Below are 23,371 nucleotides of genomic sequence, written 5' to 3' on the forward strand. Positions count from 1 at the left end.
TTGAATATAATTTTATGAGTATTTATGCTTACTATTTACTACTCTATTAAACTGAGTTTGCAAGTGTTGAGTGATTTCAGTTTAAGCTTTATTCCACAAAGGAGCAACAAAATTGGATAAACCATGGTGGAGACATATACAATAGAAGATATGCCAACAAAGAACACAAAATCAGCCGTGAAACCGTTTCAAGCTTAAGCCTAAAATGGAAATTCTACGCAGGAAAAGACATAACTGCAACCCCATCAATCTTTGATGGAATTCTCTATTTCCCATCATGGAATGGTGAAATCTTTGCAGTAAGAGCAAGTGATGGAAGCCTTGTTTGGAAGCAAAACTTGCAAGAACTGACAGGGTTAACACCAACAGGGTTGGTTGGTGGTGTTAATTGGACAGTGGCTAGGGCAACACCAACTATAGCTGATGAATTTGTGATTGTTGGAATCTATGGTCCTGCTGTGGTTATTGCTCTCAAGAGATTAACTGGAGAGTTAGTTTGGCAGACAAGGTTGGATAGTCATGATTCAAGTACTTTGACCATGTCCGGAACTTACTATAAAGGGTTGGTATATATATCTCTTCTTAATTTCAAGAGTCTTTTTAGAATTTGTATAAATTTTTTATATAAACTTTTTTTTTTTTGGTGAAAACTCAGTGCAATTAACTTCATGTAAAGTTAATTGTTGAGAATCGTTAAATGATTTAATAGATTTAATTAAATTGTCATCTAACGATTTTTAACTATTAACTTCATATACAGTTGCACCTGAGTTTTTACCTTATCTTTATTTTTTTTTTAAATAAGATCGATTCGAAACTCACTCCTAACTTTAAATAAAATAAAAAGAAGAGACATAAGACTTTTATTAATGAACTATAGTTCAAATGGCATAATTTTTTTATACTCAGTTTAGAAATTGTGGATTCGAGTATCACTTTTAATTTTAGAAAAATAAAAAAGACATAATAAGACTTTTAATAAAATGAGATGAAATTAAAGAAATCGTAGCATTTTAAGCTAATGAATAGTGAATTAATGAGGCTCTCTTGCACTTTTCAAAATTAAGAAATAAATTCTTTATTTTTGTTTCATTGTTGAGTATTCTATAATAATATTATCGATAATATTAAAGAGATAAAAAAATAGATCAAATTTATTTTATTTAATATTTATTAATTTTAATAATAATTAATAAATATTAAATAAAAAATTTTGATTTTTTTGTATTAATTATTAATTATCTCTGTATATGCCACACTCAATCAATATGGCCAATTAATCTTATATAATTGCTTAGGGGTTTTTTGTCAATTGAATGTGTCGTCGTGGACTTCACGTAACCAATCTTTTTATTTATTTTCATAAATTATTTTATACGTTTCATTATTAAAGTTGACTTTAAATTTGATATGCATGTGCATATTAAGAAATAACAAGGTTAGATAGACCAGCACTATTTTGTATTTGGGAGCTGTTTTTTTTGTGTCTCCTTTATCGTCATAGATTTTACGTACGTAAGAGTTTAAGACAAAGTTGTCATTAGTTAACTTCTTTCAAATTTTACTGAATTTTCTTTTTGGTATACATATGCAGTTATTTTTGTATAAAATTATTGATAAATAAAAACGGCTAGATGATAATTTAATAAAAAAATTAACAGAAAAAAAATCTCTCATTCAAAAAAATAGTCGAATAGCACTTACAAATAGCAAAAAATACATAAGATCTAAAACAAAAACAAAAATGAATAAGTTTTATGTTAAATTATGATACGAGAGTAAATACATAATTCGATTACAAAAAATATTAAAAATAAAAAAAGATAAATTATAATCTCTATTATTTTTAAAACTACATAAAAAGTGTTGCAAACTTACTATATAGACAAATATTTTTTTTTCTTTTTCGAATAGATCCAAAAGTTTCTTAAATTTAAAAATATTTTTATGGAAAAAAAGTTTCTTTCATTATATTTTCATCCCATACTTGTAATACCATTTTTAAAACAATCCCATTACGTTACTGTTAGAAACAAGAGACCAAACTAAAGAAAGTGTTTTGTGTATGTTCAGTCTGATGAAAAGTACAATATATAAGGGGTATTTATAGGTGCTAAATAAATCAAAGTAATAAAGACATAGAATCCTATAATTAATATACAGATATACTATATAAATATAAACGATATTAATTGATCTAAATTGATTCTAATGATTCTCTAGCATCCCCCTCAAACTCAAGTGGGAGCTAAGGATACCAGCTTGAGTTTGGATACCAAAGTTCGAAAACGAGTCGGGTGATGAGATTTCGTGAAGATATCAGCAGTCTGATCCAGTGTTCCAACAGCAATGAGACGAACAGCATCAATAAGGATACGTTGCCGAACAAAGTGACAATCAATTTCAATGTGTTCGGTGCGTTCATGAAACACATCATTATGTGCAATCTGAATAGCACTGCGATTATCACAAAAAACATCAGTAGGAGACGATTGAGGAGCACCCAGATCTTCGAGAAGCCAACGAACCGAGATAACCTCAGCAGTGGTGTCAGCGAGGGCACGGTATTCAGCTTCTGTGCTTGAGCGAGCAGTGAACGTTTGCTTCTTAGCACGCCAAGAAATGAGAGCGTCGCCAAGAAACAAACAGTAACCAGTAGTAGAACGACGATCAGTAGGATCACCAGCCCAATCAGCATCGGAGTAAGCCTGAACAGCCAAAGAGGAATGGGCAGAAAAATAAAGGCCATGAAATAGAGTGCCTTTGATGTAGCGAAGAATGCGAAGAACTGCCGCATATTGAGTAGTACGAGGAGCTAACAAGAACTGGCTAAGTACATGAACCGGATAGGCGATGTCTGGTTGGGTGACAGTCAAGTAGATGAGTCCCCCAACTAACTGTCGATAGAGAGTCGGATTATCCAAAACAGTGTCATCCATAGGGGTAAATCGAACATTAGGCTCAAGAGGAGTAGACTCAGTGCGACTATGTGTAATCCCAGCGCGAGCAAGAAGATCTGAAGCATACTTAGCTTGAGATAGATAGATGCCATCATCAGTGGAGATGACCTCGAGACCAAGAAAATAGCTAAGAGAACCAAGATCTTTCATCTCAAAGGTACGGTGAAGTGAGGTCTTGAGATCAGAGATACCATCAACATCATCTCCAGTAAAGATCATGTCATCAACATACAAAAGTAGAAGAACAACTTCACATTCACTTTTACGAATGAAGAGGACATTCTCATGAGGGATAGAAGTAAAACCAAGACTGCATATGGTAGTGCTGAACTTGTCAAACCATTCACGAGGAGCTTGCTTAAGTCCATAAAGTGCCTTGCGAAGGAGACAAACCTTACTATCAGGACAAGGATATCCCGGAGGTGATTTCATATAGACTCTCTTTTTCAAATCCCCATTAAGAAATGCATTCTTCACATTCATCTGACTGATAGACCATTTTTTAACCGCGACAATGGCAAGAAGAGCTCTAACAGACGTATGACGAGCGACAGGAGCAAAAGTCTTTTCATAATCAATACCATACTCTTGCGTACAACCTTGAGCAACCAAGCGGGCCTTATAACGATCAATAGAGCCATCAGAGCGGGTCTTGATCATGTATACCTATCTACTGTCCACAACTTCCTGATCAGAAGAAGGATAAACCAAATCCCAAGTGTGTACTTTTTCAAGTACCTGTATTTCTTCCTGCATTGCTTGTTGTCAATTTGGATTTGTGGAGGCTTCTCTGAATGACTTAGGTTCATGTTGATGAAGGATAGTAGAAAAACAATGATAATCAAGAAGATGAGGAGGAGGATTCCTTACCCTAGAAAAACGAGTGGGAGGAGGAGGCATGACGGTAGGAGTAGGATCATCGTCCGGTCTGAAATCATCTAGAGATGGAGAAGGGAGAAGAAAAGGAGGCTGTGGAGGGTCACTCGAGATAGAATCTGTAGAATCCTCACTAGGAAAAAGATAAACATTGGGGTTAGTAAACAAAGGTGACTGAGTAGTAGGAATTGACTCAAAGGATGAGAATCGAAAAAACATGTGATGCTCCCAGAAGACAACATGAGGAGATATACGAATACGTTTAGAGAGAGAATCCCAACAACGATAACCCTTGTGTTTAGTGCCATAACCAAGAAAACAACACATACGAGCCCGAGGTTCAAGTTTACTATGTTTATGAGGCTGAAGAAGAACAAAACATACACAACCAAAAACTCGAAGAGAACTATAATCTGGGGAGGTATGATAAAGACGCTCAAAGGGAGTAACATTACCAAGAACAGAAGAAGGGGGTCTATTGATAACATGAACAGCAGTAAGAACAACTTCACCCCAAGTACGCTTAGGACACGAAGAAGAAAGGAGCATTGCACGGACAGAGTCAAGGATGTGACGGTGTTTGCGTTCAGCTCTACCATTTTGTTGAGACGTACCAGGACAAGAAAACTCAGACAAAGTACCCTGTGCTGCAAGAAAGGTTAAGAGTTTGGAATCACAGTATTCCATAGCATTATCACGTCGGAAAACCTTAATGACCTTGGAAAACTAAGTTTTAATCATAGTAGCAAAGTTGATATAGATCTGAAGTAACTCATGGCGATTAGTCATCAAATAAACCCAAGTAAAACGAGAATAATCATCAATGGAAACGACAAAGTATCGAGCTCCGCCCATAGAGGCAGTGGGAGCAGGGCCCCAAACATCAGAGTGAATGAGATCAAAAGGAGAGCAAGCAAGAGATGAATTATTGTGAAAAGATAGAGCAGGTTGTTTGGCAGTTTGGCAAGAAATGCAATCAAAAGATTCATTTGGAACCTAACCTAAAACACCCTGAGACACAAGAGGACGTAGTTTTCCTAAGGAGGTGTGGGCAAGACGTTGATGCCATAAGTGAAGGGTAGAGGGAGAAGAAGCAGCACAGAGATTTGGTACAGGAGAAATATGAAGATTCTCGAGTTCAAACAACCTTCCGACCTTACGTCCAGTCCCGATGATTTGTCTCGTCCGAGGATCCTGTACACGACAACCAGAAACGGAGAAAGTGACTTCAAAACCCAGATCAACAAGTTGACCAACAGAAATAAGATTAAAGTTTAATTTTGGAATATAATAAGTATCAGGAAGATTAAGAGTTGACTGGGATATAGAACCCTTGTGTGTTGCGTGCAAGAGGGAGCCATTTGCAGTATTGACAGAAGGTCCATTTGTAGTGGTAGACAAGGACGAGAAAATATTACGCAACGGAGACATGTGATTAAAGCAACCTGAGTCAAAGTACCATTTAAAATTACCTGGAGGGGTCGAAAAAGCAGCAGGGGTATTACCAGAAACGGAGAGAAGACGCTGAAGAAGAGATGCAATATCAAATAGAGAGACAGGAGACGGGTTGAGTGGATCAGGACGTGGTAGGCGAGTAGGGCAGGCAGTAATTAAATGTCCCAAGAGCTTGTAGTAACGGCAGAATAGCTGTGAACAATGGTAGCTAATATGACCTTTTTGGTGGCATGTGCGACATTCAACAGAAGGACAGTCGGAGAAGAGGTGCTCAGAACGGTTACAGTTTCGACAGAATTTATCCTTTCAGTCTGTGACAGCAAAAACATCTGACTTTTCCATAATAGTAGTCACAGAGATCAAGGAGAGGAGAGAAAACTGCAATTTTGGAGCAGAAAATGAGGAAACAGATGGCAAAATCGGAAAGAGCTCACCAAAAACCTTAGGGAGGGTCCCACTGTCGAACACGTTAGCAGCCACGTCAGATGCCACGTCAGCTGCTTCGTCAGCAGAGCAAGACACGTGGCAACACGCGATAGGAGGAAGGAGACGCGTCAGCGCTGACACGAGCACTGAGCTGGTAGCGGGTCAGAGAATGCAGGTCAGGTTGGATGCGGGCTGGGCGGATCTGCGTGGGTGCTGGCAACGACACGTAGCGCTATCTGGGACCGTTGATCCTGGGCGTGGATCCAACAGTTATGGATGGCATCTGGGGAGGGAGAACTTGAAGCAGTGACCGGACTTTCGGCGGCGTTCGAAAGCTTGCAACGAGTAGAAGACGAAGGTGACGACGGTGACGAACCAAGGCGTCGGGAAGAAGTCGAAAATGGAGGACAAAGTACTGCCAGTGAAACAAGATAACGGAGGTATAAACCAAATATTTTTGAAAAAAAAAATAACCTAAGCTCTTGATACCATGTTAGAAACAAGAGACCAAACTAAAGAAAGTGTTTTGTGTATGTTCAGTCTGATGAAAAGTACAATATACAAGGGGTATTTATAGGTGCTAAATGAATTAAAGTAATAAAGACATAGAATCCTATAATTAATATACAGATATGCTATATAAGTATAAACGATACTAATTGATTTAAATTGATTCTAATGATTCTCTAACAGTTACCAACATCATTTCTACCAATTTCTGCCAACTCTTGTTTATGATTGTGTTTAACGGAAGTGTCTTTATAGATGTGTCTAATAAAAATATTTTTTTAATGACTGTGTCTAATGGAAGTATCTTTATATCCAGATATCTAAAAGAAAAAACAGAAACAAAAATAAAAACCCAAACCAGAAAGAAGGGGCGCGCGGGAGAAGAGATGAAGAGATGGTGACGAAAGTAAAGTGGCAGTGGTGTGATGTGACCGGTGAAGAAGGAAAATAAAAATGTAATTATAAAAATAAAGATGATAATAGATAAATAATAAGGGAAGAGAAAAAGAGAAGGAAAAGAAAAGATGAGAAGGTTAAAGAGGGAAGCAGGGGATGGTCACCGCAGCCCTGGGACAGCGGCGACCCTCAAGTAGGCATCGTGACTTCCTTTAAGAGAGAGGGGGCTATATCTCTTTTCGTTTGTATCATTTGGTATTTTTAATTTAGTCAAATTTATTACTCTAAATTATTTCATCGTTGTCAAATATTAACTTCACATAAAAATAATGGATAAGTATGACTTTGGTCCCCAACGTAGAGGCTGAAAATTTATTTCGTCTCCGACCTTTTTTTCGCTATAAAATGGTCCCAAAGGTTTCAATTTGTTTTAAAATCGTCCTTTTTACCAATTTTATTTTTTTATTACCAAATTACCCCTTATTAAAAAATTATAAAATAAAATAAATATAAAATAAATAAAAAAAAAAGAAGAAAGAAATACAAAGAAGCTCTGCCGTCCTGCCGCCCTACCGCCCTGCACCACCGCACCACCTTCTTCTTCTAGATTTTTTGTGACATTTTTTACTTTTTTGTGAAATTTTTTGTGGAATATTGTTGTTGCTGAAATTTGAGTTTGGAATATTGTTGCTGAATTTGTTGATTATTGTTCAAAGTGCATGTTGCTTGAATTGATGATGACCATGATAATAATGGTGGTGGTGGTGGTGGGTTCTTGTTCAGCTTGGGCTTCTGGTTGATTTTGGTTGATTTATCTGGTTGATTTTGTTTGATTTATGATGATGATGATGACCATGATGATACTGGTGGTGGTGGTGGTTGATTTTGGCGTGAAGGGAGAAAGGTATTTTCGTCCGAATGACGTTTTTAAAACAAACTGAAATTTTAGAGACTATTTTGGAACAAAACAAAGGCCGAGAACGAAATCAATTTTCGGCCTTTACGTTAAGGACCAAAATCATACTTATCCCTAAAAATAACGTAAATGTGTGCCTACTTGTATATCTAACACTATTATACCTCCATATCTATAGGGCTTTTTATGTAGGTACATCTTCACTGGAAGAACTCACAAGCATTGAACAATGTTGCATTTTCCGGGGAAGCTTTTCAAAATTAGATATTCACACCGGTGCCATCTTGTGGCAAACCTACATGCTGCCGGATAACCATGGAAAACTAGGAGAGTACGCCGGAGCCGCCGTGTGGGGAAGTAGTCCTTCCATTGACGAGGCAAGGAACCATGTTTACATTGCCACCGGAAACTTGTACTCGGCGCCTTTGCGCGTTGAACAGTGTCAAGAGAAACAGAACAACCTAACTACGACACGGCCAACACACCCGGACGAGTGTGTTGAAGAGGAGAATCACTCGAATTCGATTCTTGCTTTGGGTTTGGACAATGGTGATATCAAGTGGTATCATCAATTGGGAGGGTATGATGTATGGTTCCTTGCGTGCAATAATTTATCTTCATCTCCTAATTGTCCACCAGGTCCTAATCCAGATGCTGATTTTTCTGAGGCACCATTGATGATCACCATTCATGTAAAGGGAAGAAAGGAAGATATTGTTGTTGCTGTGCAAAAGAGTGGTTTTGCTTGGGCTTTGCACCGGGACAACGGCACCATCATTTGGTCAACGGTAACAAATTTAAAATTAACATTTTTATAGAAAAAAAAATTCTTGAAATAATTTCTGAATTATTTTCTTGCGACTTAAAAATTACGAGTTCAAGTATACAATTATTAAGTTATAATACTTATACAATATATTACACTATGTGAGTACGATTTTTTTTTTCAAGTCCTGCGTTAGCGTGCGATGTACAATAAATTACCTTATATCATAATTTTATAGAATTTTATATCTTCTTATTAGCTAACAAGGGAAAATCTAATATTATATTCCTTTGAATAATAATGATAAAAAATATTAAATGAAACAATTTGTTTTCAAGGTTTTAGTTCTTTTAGAGGTATTAATTGATTATTTTTCTCCTTCAACACTTCTTTACTCTTTAGTAAGTAACTAAGTCTTGCAACAGTTAATTAATATTAATAAGAAAATTATTTTTTTCATGGACTCAACTTTGGGTGCAATATATATAGAGCTAGAGCCAACATTTATTGTGGTGTACTTGTGACTAAATCATATTGATCAATGAATTATTTTGGTCAACATTTTTTTGGTATTATATATTTTTGGTCAATCTTGTGGGTAAGTTATTTTTCACAATTTGGGTCTGACTTAGCCCATCTCAAAGTCCATTAAGCATTATTCGTTAATTGAAGACTGGCCCAAGAAGCTCTCTTTGAATACACATTTATATTTTATAATAATAGTCTAACCTTATTTTTTTTTCAATTTCTTGTCTTGATAGAAGAAAGACTAATTTATCGTGGATTAGAGTTTTATTTAAGGATTTGTTACTAATTGATAGATTATTATATGTATGAAGTAGAATTCAAATCCTTGACACTTATTTAAATGAACTAGTGAACTAATCATTAAAATTAACTCAAGTTAATTTATGATAGTCTAACTTTATCTTCTAATAATCTAATTAAATAGTTTTATTTAAGAATAATTATCAGTGCCTCAACTCTCAAACTGTCTATAAATAAGATATCAACATTTGCTACAGGTGTTAAACAGGTTCAATATGTTAACTAATTGTTAGAATTTAATTAAAATATTACAATTTATTTTATAGTTGTTGTAGGTTAAGTTTCATAGCATTTGTAAGTTTTAAACAACTCCCATTCTTTACATTAACTTCTAAAGTATAATTAAGCTTGCTAAATTATAATACCAATAATCTCTCTTAATAATAGAAAAGAGAGCAAATTCAATATTTAATTTCTCCAATGAAGGACCTAAGAGCTTTACTAAAATCATGAAACTAGTTCGAACTGATCGATTTAACCGAATTAATTTAAAACTAGTTTTAAACCAATCTGATTCATAACAAAAAAAATAATTACAAGCGAATTGGTCAAAAACAAAATAATTGATATAAAATCTAGTAAATTAGTTAAATTAATCTAATTTTTTAACGGTTGATCAGTTTAAAATAATAAAATATAAATAATATATTTTTAAAATATATATATAATATATATTTTTTATACATAAATAACTAAATATATTATTTTATTATATATAATTCAATTCTAATTAAATTTTAATTAAATTTTTAAATCTTTAAACATGTAACCTTATCCTTGCTTGGATGCCTAGGATCTCATTCCCCATAAAAAAAACCTTGAAAATACAAACACATTGGTTGACTCGTGAAATGAGAAGTGGGGACCACATACCATTTTTTTTAAACCGCATTCCTCAATTCTACAGGTTAAGGATTAATTTGTCGTAATACTGAGTTTTATTTAAAGATTTATCGCTGGCCAATAGACTATTACATGTACAAGACAGGATTTAAATCTCTGACACTTGTTTAAGCAGACTAATAAACTAACTACTAGACTAATCTAATTTGGTTGGACCACGTGCCAATGAAGACAACTCAGAATCACAACATCATGTGTTGGGTCCATCATTAGGCCCAACTAAGCCTACTCACGCTTTCATATAAACCTTGGCTTCAAACCACAAACTGCAATATTCTCTACACACTGTCCATTCCCAACAAACCCTTTTACTCAATCACAAGATTCCTAAGACCCTTTACATAACTCAAAAGTACACCTTCAAATTCTTATCAACACAATTCATATTCCTGTGAAAACAATATGACCAAGATCTCTGTATTGCTCCTATGTCTCTTCTTCTTCTCAGCTTCAGGGCTTGTGAATGGTTCTTCCAAGCATCAAAAGATTGGGGTTTTTGAGCTCAAGAAAGGTGACCTTTCTTTGAAGGTTACCAATTGGGGTGCAACAATTTTGTCTCTCATCCTTCCTGATAAGAATGGTATTTAATTATTTTGTTTTATTGATAATGCTTCTAATTTTGTGAGTAATAATCATTCTGAATTTTAATTGTTTCTTCCACTTTGTGTTCTGTTTTCAGGAAAGTTGGGTGATGTTATTCTTGGATATAAGTCAATCAAGGATTACACTGTGAGTTTATTTTGTATTTTTCATACCAAAAGAAATAAAATTTTGTTGTTGAATTTGTTTCAGATTTTCCTATACACCTTTCTTCTGCTCTATTTTTTGGTGCATAAAGGTTAGAGATAAGGAAAATCTCTCCTCATCATTTTTTCAACAATATTATTGGGTTGACTCACACATGTGACAGCTATAAGATTTGAGAGTTAATTAATTATAAGATAAGAATTAAGACAAATATGATATGATATACATAAGTTTCATATTATAGTTTGTCATCATGTGCTGGTATTATCCTTCAAAACAATGTGACTTATAGTCAGCAATTGCGTCTTTTCAACCATAATTAATTATTTTTTAGAATAATCAACTAATGTTTTACGAATTGTCTTATGATAAAAGAGTTTGGTTCTCTTTTTTTTTATGTGAAGTAAAAAATAACTTTTGAATGAAATGAATAGAAATATTAAATTGGGAAGTGAATTTATGCGAAAATCATATACCAATTTTCAAATTATTAATTTCGTTTTGTTTTACTTTTCAACAAGCTAAGGTTCTAAATTTGTATTTTCTTACAAGAGTATGATATAGGTTAGGAGTTTAATACTTTAGTGGACTCAATTAATCCATAGAAAATGTGGGTCCACAATTAAATTTAACTTTGAATAAAAAAGAAAATACCCCATTGGCATTTTAATAACTTTGAAAATTTTCAACTTTGTTTTTTCTTATTTTTTTTTATGAATTCTTTTCCTTATTTATTAAAAATCTAAACTTTAATTATATCGTAATTTAAAATTTGATTTACTATTTTTCGGTCAAATTAATTTGTCTAGCCTAATTTTGATAAAAATAACACGATTTAATTGATTATATGTGTTAAATTTTAATTATTAAAAAATATCTTTATAAAAAGACATTTTTAACGTCTTTATCTTTATCTGAGTCGCTCCCTACTTGCATTGTGTAGATTGGAACAGGAGTCATATATAATGGTTCCAATTATGTTTTTGGCTCAATAATTGATGAGTAGAATAATGACTATCGGTTTCGCATGATAATATAGATGAAAAATGAAATAAAATGATTAATTCTAGCTTGATTTTTTTTTCTCACATGAAAACTTGATGTTGTACCAAAAAGAAACATGAAAATTTTATTTTATTAACTTTTTGGTAGATTGAATACTTCATGTGTGATATTAAAGGAAACTGGTACAGTCGTGCTTTCTTTCATCTTTTAAAAAGAAATAATTATTTTTGGAAAATATCTAAGTGAAGAGTATTTTTATTTTCATTTAAAAAACTGATATTTTTATTTTAAAATGTTGTTTTACTATATTTTTGTTGAAAAAAGATATTATTTAGTACGATGTAGCTAGGGACGCATTTCTCTCCCAAAAGGCAATAGTTGAGCATGCTATTCTTGGAAAATGATTTTATTCTATTAATTAATAATTAGTAAACGAAGAAAGAACTAATCACTTTTTGAAGATAAAGACATTAGATGTAACAGGATTGGAAATAAATATACCAAAATCAAAGTGGTCACATATTTTGATTTTAATAATTTGCAGAATGGTACAACTTACTTTGGTGCTACTGTTGGGCGAGTTGCAAACAGAATTGGAGGAGCTCAGTTTACTCTAAACGGAGTTCATTACAAATTAGTTGCTAATGAAGGAAACAATACACTTCATGGTATGCTTAACCTAATTAAATTCTAACATTAAATAAACTATTATATTTCTCTTAGAAAATGCATGCTCATTCTACTTTGCTTGCCTTTTACTAATTAGGTGGAACCAGAGGATTCAATGATGTTCTTTGGAAAGTGGAAAGCTACAAAAGAAATGCCAAGAACCCAAGTATTACCTTCAGTTACCATAGTTTTGATGGTGAAGAAGGTAAACAAATAACCACAATCATCTAATAATTGATTGGCCAGAAATAAAATTATAATATTAGTGTTTTCATGGTGGTCGAGTATACTTATAAAAGACTCTGATACTCAATTCAGTAATAGTCTAATTATGCAAAATAATAATTGAAAATAAATAACATATTTTAGATACATATTAAGCCCTTTATTTATAGCATTTAAAAAATAAATTTTAAAATAATTTAGATAAATTCATGTAAGATATACACAGAATTCTACATGAATATAATTTAGATTATGTCTTTTATGAGCTAGCATGCTCCTAAAAGGATTTTTGACCGACTATAACTTTAAATCTAATATGAGAATTGGACTGTAAGTCCCTAATAAATTTAAAATTATTCTAAGACTAAAACAAAATACATTTACTAATAATTTTAGAAACTAAATTAAATTAAACCTTTACTAGATACTAATATTCATGAGATTGCATTATGTTTATTATTTCAGGATTCCCTGGTGATCTCATAGTTACTGTGAGCTACATTCTAAGTGGGAAAAACCATTTGGCCATAGTGATGAAAGCAAAAGCATTAAACAAAGCCACCCCAGTGAACTTAGCCAACCATGCTTATTGGAACCTAGGAGGTCAAAACAGTGGCAACATTCTTGACGAGGTTGTCCAAATCTTTGGTTCAAAGATCACAGTTGTTGATAGCAAACTGATTCCCACAGGAAAATTTGCTTCAGTGAAAGGAACACCCTATGATTTTCTGAAGCCACAAGTTGTTGGAAGCAGGATTAACAAGCTAGCTTCAACAAAAGGCTATGACATCAACTATGTTCTTGATAGTGAGAAGAAAATCAAGCTAGCAGCAATAGTTAAGGATCATAAATCAGGCAGGGTGTTGGAACTTTACACAAATGCCCCTGGTTTGCAGTTTTATACTGGGAACTACCTTAGTAATTTGAAGGGTAAAGGTGGATATGTGTATCAATCTCATGCTGGATTGTGTTTGGAGAGTCAAGCTTTTCCTGATTCAGTGAATCACCCAAATTTCCCTTCAACTATTGTCACCCCTCAAAAGCCTTACAAGCATCTTATGCTCTTCAAATTTTCCACATATTAGGTGTACTATGTTGAATTTAGTACATCATGCGCTAAGGTAATTTATTCATCGGTATAAATAGTAAAAAGGAAAAAAAAAAACATTTATTATAATTTAAATTTATACGATTGAATTACCTTAGTGCATGATGCACTGAGTTTAATCTAATACATCGTAATTTTAATAAATTTGTGTAACATGATTTCACGTGTCATCCATAGTTCTCGTGGTTTGTTGCAATAAAAAATAAGAACGATTTTTATTATTGTCATAATTATTACTTTATTAGTGGAACTTTATAATCTTTCATCAATACCTAGTTTTCTATCTTGCTTCCTAACCTTTTATTTATATATTGTGGGAATCTAGGCCTGATTTGATAAAAAATTTTAAAAAAATAATTTTTTAAAAACAAGTTTTTTATTTTATTTTATATTTGATCATTTAAAAGGGATGTGGTCGAAGTCAACAACTATGATTGCTTCCTAATTTAGCAATTTCGGGTAAAGCATTAAATTAGCTTCATTTAAGGGTCTACCGCTGGCCAATAAATTATTGCATGCACAAGACAGAATTTGAATTCGAAACACTTCCTTAAACAGATGAATAAACTGATTATTCGACCAGCTCAAATTGGTTTCTATAAGTTTATTTATTAATTTTGTTAATATCTTTACGAAAAAAGTCAAACCGGAAAAAGCCCAACTCCGTAACGCTGAGTCCATTATAATGTGGTTGAGAGAACGTGTATGTAAAGTAAAAGAGAGCAATGCTCATCAATTAATTTGGGCTTGGGAATCTTGTTAATGGGTTTATAATCTCTAAAGAAGTCAAGCTCATATCAAACTTCAACCCAACAAAATAATCAGATCACATCAAACTGGTTAACCCCAAAAATATTCTGACCCAAAAATATAAAGAATTTAGTAAGATTAAAAAAACAACAAATGATGATATACATTTAATTAAATCCCAAACAAATTAGGATGAACATTATATTAAGAGTGGGCTTTTTTTTTCAACTAATTTTCAATTCATGTACGGAATAATAAAATAATTAAGGCGACATAACAAATAATTCCAATAATTCTAACTAAATACAAGAAATTTTAATAACCTTCATTCTGATGAACTCATCAATATCTGGTTTTGTCAGGAATTTCCTTTGCTGCTTTGAGTATCCTCTCAAATGCACTTTGCATGCATGACTTCAATTTTTGTTCATCTATAAAATCTTTTTCGGTCTTGAAGGTAACTCTTAGCACTCCCATATAACTCATAATTGAAATGACAAGACTCTGAACACCATACATTTAAAAATAAAAAATTAGAAACAAAAAAGTGTAAGTATTTTTCATTAACATATATATAAGTCCTAAATTGTGTCTTACGTTGATGTCCAAAAAAAATGTTTAAATAATAAGATAATAAAAAAGGTAAGAATATGAGTGAAAAGGCCTTCTTATTAAGATGTCTTCCAATTCCATTACATTCAACAAAATTAATTAAATTTATTTATTCTAATACACAGCTTTAAATTTCTCATAGGATCAATAGGTAATAATAAGAATGGAGGATTAAGTACGATTTTAGTCTTTAAAGTATAGGTTAAAAATTTTTTTTTGTTCCTAACCTTATTTTGCATATAAAATCGTTCTTTGGGTTTAAAACCAAGTTTTAAAATCGTCATTTTTACTTAAATATTAAAATTTTGGACCAAATTACCCATAACAAAAAAATTATAAAATAAAATAAAAAAAATAAGAGAAAAAGAGTGTTTATGATCTGCGAAGAGGGAAAGAAAGAAAAAGAAGGGGAAAGGAAAGAAAAAGAAGAAGTTGTCTATGATCCACCTCTGTCTTCACTTCTACCGCCACCTCCATACGATTTTGGTCTCTAAGGTAAAGACGATTTTAAAACTAAGTTAAAGCTTAAAGACAATTTTATATGAAAAAAAAAGATTGAGGATGAAAAATTTTTTTGACTTATACCTTAAGAACTAAAATTGTACTTAACTCTAAGAATGGACTTTAATTAATTAATTAATTGATTAATAAACATTATACCTCGGGGCCACCAGCGAGAGTAAAATACAAGCCTTTGACAGGATGATTAGCTAAAGCCATTTGTTGTAGTGGTCCAACTAAGTTTGAAATAACCGCACTTGAATTTGATAATGTCCCATAAATGTGTTTAGCTACTGCCTACAACAACATTATTGGTCAACCAAAACCATTAAAACATCCATAAAAGATTAGTAGTATTATATTAATAAGGTTTATACTTTTATTGTGTACGTATGTTCCATGATTCCTTGAACGTTTTTAATTAGTTACTCTACTAGTCTACTCCATACAACAACTTTGATCAACCAATAAACCATATTATATTAGAGAATACTTTATTAATATTAAGGTTTATACTTTAAATTTGATATTGTCCCATGAATCCATATTTGGTATATTAGACAAGCACATTAGATATTGTGATGAGATAATCTATATCTCCATTTTTTACAGCTAGGTTACTTTTTATTTAAAATTTCAGGGTCTTACTAATAAAAAAGTTCTTTAACAATATTATCATAAAAAGTTTATAAATTTCTATGCATTAAATATATTAGAAGAATAAAAACTTTAAATATTGTCATCATCAATATTAGTAAATATATACACATATTCATTCTCAAAACCACTCATTAATCTATAATTACATTAAGTGTTTAATAGATTTTAAAGGTTAATTAGTAGTACTAACATTCTAAATATTTTTGAAGTTACCGACTTTATTTTTTTAGGAAAAGTCTAGGGGACCAACAATTTTTGTGTTTTGTGGCCAGCACTTAACCATCAAGAGAAAAGTGAGTAATCTCTCATCATTAGATGTAATCTCACACCATTAAAAAGACTATTGATGGTCAATTAATGGTTACAAAATACAAAAATTATTGGCCCCAAACACTCCTTTTTTTTTAATGTATATATATTTCCAACAGGATAAACAAAATAATCACCATAAAACTAATGAAGTAATGATATAACAGAAAACTTATCATCATGATTATCAAAATTAATTAGTTTAATTAGTCAAATATATAATAATGTAGCAAATTACCTCTTGCCCTCTTAGTTTACCCTCCATTTCCAATAGTGTGCCGGTAAGAGGAACAGCTAAAGATTGTTTCTTTCTCTTGATCATGTTATGTGCTTCCCAAATAAACTCTAAAGGATTTGAGGTTCTACTTTGTTTTAATTTGGGAATAGGAACATGCAAGAAGGAAATTTTGTTGCCCCAAGGAGCCTTGGCTTTGGTGTTGAGCATATCATTGATTGATTGGTATCCTTCAATGTTTCTTGTATTCAGTAACACCAATGCAGTGGATTCTGCTGTCTTTGATTTGGAGTTCATTTCTTCCATATACAATCTTGTCCCATAGAACACTATTCCAGTTACTACATCGTTTATTGTCTGCACTTTGTAACATATATTAAACAACCAAAAAGGATCATTAATGATATAATAATATAATAATAAATTTTTTTATGTATTTTATTAAAGATATAACTATTAATATATTTTTTTTTTGTCAGTCAAATATGTTTAAAAAAATGTATTATATGACATAATCAGAATCAAATTAATATTGTTGAATTTCGATCACATAACTATTTCTAAACATAAAGATATGTATAATATAAATCTTGTATCTTTTAAGAATAAGATCTTCAGATAGTTTATTAGTGTGAGACATCTCTTATTTCATAAATTAACTTCTAAAAATTGAATTAAACTTACTCAATCTCAATCGAGTAATGAGGTGTTTATATTTTTAATAATAATTTTTAATATATAAAAATTATATTTTTTTTAATGCTTTTAAAATGTGATCTTAAGGTACATGTCAACAAGTCTGATCCAAAAAATGTTATTCTTATCTTGTGTCATATATATTGTCAATGTATTCATCATTATTTTTTTTATCATTAATTGAAGGTGTGATTCTTAAAGTAATTAAATTAGTTAAATTAATCTAGTTAATAAACACTTGTAATAATGGTCTTACCACTCCAAGCCTAGACTTGATATCTGAGACTTGATTGATAGAGAAAGCCATGGTTGATATAGAAATCGGTTGAAACTCAACACCAACATTCCCAGATCTAATTGGTGTCTTTTCATCATTAATGATGCTACTCTTCAACATGCTCCATCCAAAATCTGCCACGGTGTAAAATGCCGAAGACAGCAACCAAGAAAAGCTTGAACAAATTCCCTTGGTGGACTTGGATTCTTGCTTTGAAGGCTTGAGAGTTGGAAAAGACAAAGGAAGAGAAGGGTCATCAGCTCTTTGAAGACATGAGAGAAGCGCACCCATTAGAGAGTAGCCATCTCCAAGTGCATGGTGAAGCTTGAATATCACACTCCCATGTGCATCACTTGTAGTGCTATTCACTATGTGAACTTCCCATAAGGGCTTGCTTTGTGGTAATTCTTCCATTGATATTCTTGATAAGTAATCTTGAAACCACTTGTCATTTGATTCTAGTGTTTCTGGCAGTATTGGGGTTCTCACATGTTCTTTCAAGTTTACATCAACTTTCTTCCATCTTTTCTCTCCTTTTTTGTCTTGCACCTTAACCATATATAAGATGTGTGTCAATGTTAAAACTTGATATAAAAAAAAATACTGTCACAATATATTTCTTAAAAACTGCCGCAATTAAATAGTAGGACACAAATACATACATTTAATGAAGGTAAAAAATCGTCGCAAATTACCAAGTTTCTTTTTTTTTTTTTTACCAAAAATATGAGACAATTGAGTATGGGGAGTCTATGCCATTTGAGCTATTACTCATTGGCTAAAATTTGGAAAGATAGGAGACTCGAACCCGCAACCTCTTAATTGAGTATGAGGAGTCTATGTCATTTGAGCTATTACTCATTGGCAAGTTTTCTTAGGAACAACATAAACAAACAAATTAATTAAAAATAATTTTAAATATTTCTAAAACATTGGTATTTTAATAGTTTGAACCGTTAGTCTCAATATAAAAAATATATATAATATTATTTAAAACTAACGGTTCAAATTACTAAAATATTAATGTTTCTTGAATATTTAAAAATTTTCCAAACATATATACACTATTGTATAGAGAGTAAACAAAAAATTATCAACATTTTGGAAATAAAATAAAATAAGAATATTTTGGTCAACTTTTTTCATAAAATTTATTTTTATTAGAAAAAAAAAAGTCCAATAGAAATCGAACTAGTGAAAAAGACTTGATATTATGATATATGAATAATATTTTTTAAAATTTAAAAATTTAAACAAAAACTAAAGTGCTAGCAATGTGTTTCTTTCTTACCATGATGGAGGAGAAGCGTGGATTGATGGGAAGAAAAACATGTTTGAGAAGAGACATAGCCTGCATTAGCAAACCATGAATTGGAACTTCAAATTCTATAACTCCAATAATGTATATGCATAGTGCAGAGCTGTTGAAATATTGTCCCACAGGACTAACTGGTTCTACTCCCTCCTCTATTATTTCATGATATTCCATAACAATAATAATACTTACTTTTCCAAATTAAGACCACTTTATTATATGCTGCTAAAGTGCTAATTGGGACATGAGTGTCAGAGGAAATGCAACTACTATATATAGTATAGAGCGTTATGGGATGTATATGAGGAAATAATTAAGGTAAGGTGAGGATAAGTCAAAAAAGAAAGACACGTGGCTCAATTACTTTGTGACAGCAAGGCGGTTATTATTTAAGTAGTAAAAGTTGAATTGCTGGTCGTTTTTTCTCTGCTATGAACACGTTTATATAATTAAGCGTGACGGATCAACTAAAGTCACCAGAAATTTAGGTGTCAATTTAGTTACAAGAAAGGTTTTACTGTTCAACACTCAAGCCTCTGTAAAAAACTAAAAATCATGGGGATTTTTATTTTTATTTTTAAAGGGTTTCAATAACAATAGTAGAAAATAGTAAGCTTTGATATAAATTTCTTAGTTTTTTAATAATAATAATAATAATAATATACTCAAAATTATCAAATATATATGCTTTCCTTTCCTTTTTTTTCCAATACAACAATTATATTTGTATGAGACTTTATTTTAGGTAAAGAAACACTTTCATATGCGCATTTCAATAATGGCAAGTTGGCAACCTTTACTCAATTAAATGAATGTGCTATTATTTATTGCATTTTGATATTGAGATAAATGTGATATGGTTTGAACCTGTTTTTATATTTTATAAATTTTAAAAAGTAGTTCAGACGTTATCAAGTTTTGTGTGCGAAAAGCCTTTAATGCAATTTGGGTTACGTGCATTTTTCAAACCGCAAATAGTACGCAATTAAACTGTCGGCCAATTTCAGCCTCGATCTGTGCATTTTTATGATTTTCTCTCTTATGAGTTTTGACTTTTTTTTACTTAATAAATAAAAAGATCATTAATAAATACTCGCTTTCATACACATTCCTTTACCTAGTTTGGAATATATGGAAATCAAGAACTCAAAAAGTTTAGGGTTGCGCGTTGAGCTGATATATATAGTTAAATAATAATTATTTTGTGGATGCTTTATTTTTTCCTTTCAATTCATGGCTGAAAGGATGACATACATACAATTGACAATTGGGAATTAACAATAATATACACCTGATATTAGGTTCAACAATCACTACATCCCCATCCATGGCAGTCACACTATTAATTGTTAGCCAACTATTAACCACCAAATTAAATAACAAAACCTGACCATATATACAACCACAAAATGCTTGAACGACATGTATATTGCTAAATAATAATAAATTCAATCTTTTATTCGTTTCATACATCACCTTTTTTTTTTATATATATGACTAATGCTGATTAATTACTTTATGAATGATATATCAATATTACAAACTTAGATTAATTTCTTTCAACCCCATGTCTAGCCCACTAACATACTTGCTACATAAACGTAGTTCTAATAAAAATATTTACCAGTCCAAAAAAATAAATATTCAGAAACCATGAATCGTGCACTCGCACTGCCCTAAATACATGCCAACAAACAACGGGATATTTAGTGAGGTAAGTATCAAAGTGGTCCCTGAAGTTATCCTCGAGGATCAAAATAATTCTTGAACTTAAAAATTTGTCTAGATCGTCCCTGAAGTTGATCTCCGGTACTCATAGTGATCCTTCCGGTGAATTTCGTTCAGCTGGCGCAACCGAAAAGCTGACCTGGCGTCGTTGGTGACACGTTAGCAGCCCAACGGCTAGCTGACGTGGCCTAGTAAACGTTTTAGAGTCAATTTGGTCCCTAATTTTAGTTTAAAAACCCTAACCCCCAAATTGACTCTATTCTCCTTTCTTCTCCATCGCACATGCTGTTTTCGTCTTCTCTCCGTTCTTCTCCATCGCACCAGAGGTGATTCTTCAGTGTTGTCTTCATCTTCGAACACCAGACGTTATGGCTAGCGCAAGCAACGCAGCTGGGAGCTCCAACAACCCAAGATCATTTGGAAGCATCATGAGGAGGATGAATAGAAACAGAGATGCGCGTCTGCCAGAATGGTATGCATGCGGGTCGAGACCAGTGCTGCGATGGTCAGCGACGGATTCTAATCCAGGAGACTGTTCGCGGGTTGCCCAAACTACAATGTAAGTGCTTGATGATGTTCCTTTTGGTAAATCTAGAGGTTGGTTGATTCACTTTTCTGGGTTTAGACTGCAGGTAAGAGGTGGTGTGGGTTGTTTATTTGGGTGGACAAAATTCTGAAAGAAGATGCGGTGACATGTGATGGTAGAACAAGCTCTTCAAACGACAACGAAGAATGGAAGATGAAGATTGCTTGGAAACTTGGAAGACTAGAGTCTGAAGTTAGAATTCTGAAAATGGGGGGAATTTTCTTGTTTACATGTATGCTGCTGCTGCTGGTTACAGTTGTTGTGCTTGTCTTAAGGTTGGATAGGCAGCAGAGTCAATTGTGTTTAGCCAAAAACTAAGTGAAATGTGATATGCATATGTTCTTCTGTTCATGTAATTGCACTTCTCATTTTAGTTGAAAGGAATGCAGATTAAACTGTTTCACATGACTGTCCAAGAGTAATTTGGAATTTGAATAAAGTAGAGGTTATATGTAAATAATTGTTCCTGCAGTACGAATGGAATCCTCTAATTTTTTTAATCGTAATGGCATATCAGAGAACAACAAAAAGAAAATATGGCACAGCTCAAGTTCAATGAGGTCATAATCCATAATCATATATTAATGCAGAAAACATATTCAAAATAGGCAAGGAAGAGCCAGGGCAATATTCTGCAAGTATATCAGAAGTTCTCAACATATTGAGAACACAAATTTTGTACAAAAAAATCCCCAACACTTGGGTTCTAAATGCAGAAAGCACACTGCTTCATCAAAATAGTTAAACAAAATAGTGTTCTCCTAAACATAATAAACCTAGTCTTCATTTTTTGTTTTTTGGTGGTCTGAATCCAGGATTCGGAACAAACTTCATGAAGTTAAAAAGTCTTGTTACGGTCTCCTGTGATGCACCTTGCATAGGATGAGACGGAGGAAGAGTTGTGGGTTGACTGGTTGCTGGTGGGTGGCAGCAGGTGGGGTGGTTGCTGCTTGAAAGCTGCTTCCTGGAGTTGCCTTTTCTTGTTTGGATGACTTCCTTTTGGGAGACAGTTTTGGTGGCCTCACAGGAGGAGGCAAGACCTATTAGTGAAGACATGTATAATAGTTACTAAAAGTGGAGAAGAACATGCACATAATAAGATTGAATGTAATATAATTTTGTGAACCTCTTGAGAGTCATCGGTTTGTGACAATGGTGGTTGACTGGCTTCAAGTTGAATTTTGGTGGGGGTTCTGGGACAACGGTGGCTTCACCACCATTAGCAGCCGGAGGTTGGACAGCAACAGCAACCTTAGCAGCAGCAGCCTTAGCAGCTGCAGCAGCCACCTCATCAGCAGCTCTCTTTCTGCAGTTTCTCTTCGTGTGTCCCGATTCACCACAATAACGACAGTGACCTTTTTGATAGATTCTTTTCATCTTCTTCCTCTACCTTTTACCCCCACTTGGCTCCTCATCTGCATCCTTTCTTCTTTTTTTCGTAAGTGGACCTGGTTTCTTTTTAAATTTAGGTGCTTGTGGTCTGTTATGTGGTGACTTTTTCCATAGGGCTTGACCTGGAATTGGGTTGATATAGAAGGCATATGTGTTATTATATGCTTCCATTGTCAACCACTGGTGACAAAACTCATCTGGTCTTCTACCAACCCTTGCCAATGCAGCACAAGCATGCACACACGGCATCCCTAAATAACATTATCACAAGTCCAAAGATTACCAATATTAAGCCAACAGTCAAGAAAAAAAATAACAAAGCAAGAAACAAGTAAAAGTATATCACCACTCAATTGCCAAAAACCACATGTACAGAGTCTCTTTCCCACACCCACATCTTCCTCACTAGACAATAAATCACCATCAGGCCGATATGGTTCATCCTCCTCACAACCATCACCCGCTTCACTATCTGAGAAATTCTCTGAGCTAGACAATGCCACATGTTCTGTTTGGGGCT

The 23,371-nt window shown here is 33.0% G+C and overlaps 3 protein-coding genes across 4 annotated transcripts in view; 2 read left to right on the top strand and 1 right to left on the bottom strand.

Annotated features, from left to right (window-relative positions):
* LOC107637286 (polyvinylalcohol dehydrogenase) overlaps positions 1–8,372 on the top strand; it is a 9,020-nt gene extending 648 nt beyond the window's left edge. The window contains exons 2-3 of the mRNA XM_021122017.1: positions 81–562; positions 7,718–8,372. Coding sequence (XP_020977676.1) covers positions 81–562; positions 7,718–8,357 — 1,122 coding nt within the window. The 3' untranslated portion in view covers positions 8,358–8,372. The remainder of the gene's footprint in view (positions 1–80; positions 563–7,717) is intronic.
* LOC107635318 (aldose 1-epimerase) lies at positions 10,259–14,017 on the top strand. 2 transcript variants are annotated; one of them, XM_021122019.1, is made up of 6 exons: positions 10,259–10,616; positions 10,716–10,765; positions 12,333–12,456; positions 12,555–12,662; positions 13,148–13,810; positions 13,852–14,017. In XM_021122019.1, exons 1-5 carry the CDS (start codon positions 10,439–10,441, stop codon positions 13,765–13,767), a joined length of 1,080 nt encoding a protein of 359 aa, XP_020977678.1. In that variant the 5' UTR covers positions 10,259–10,438; the 3' UTR covers positions 13,768–13,810; positions 13,852–14,017. The 2 variants fall into 2 exon arrangements, with proteins under 2 accessions (XP_020977678.1, XP_020977677.1); XM_021122018.1 differs by having other exon boundaries at positions 13,148–14,017.
* LOC107635319 (O-acyltransferase WSD1) lies at positions 14,593–19,410 on the bottom strand. The gene is made up of 5 exons (XM_016338768.2): positions 19,122–19,410; positions 17,810–18,379; positions 16,861–17,214; positions 15,813–15,950; positions 14,593–15,044 (listed from the first exon to the last, which is right to left on the bottom strand). Exons 1-5 carry the CDS (start codon positions 19,317–19,319, stop codon positions 14,883–14,885), a joined length of 1,422 nt encoding a protein of 473 aa, XP_016194254.1. The 5' UTR covers positions 19,320–19,410; the 3' UTR covers positions 14,593–14,882.

Source organism: Arachis ipaensis, chromosome B04 (genome assembly GCF_000816755.2).
Source record: "Arachis ipaensis cultivar K30076 chromosome B04, Araip1.1, whole genome shotgun sequence".
NCBI classification, from domain to species: domain Eukaryota; kingdom Viridiplantae; phylum Streptophyta; class Magnoliopsida; order Fabales; family Fabaceae; genus Arachis; species Arachis ipaensis.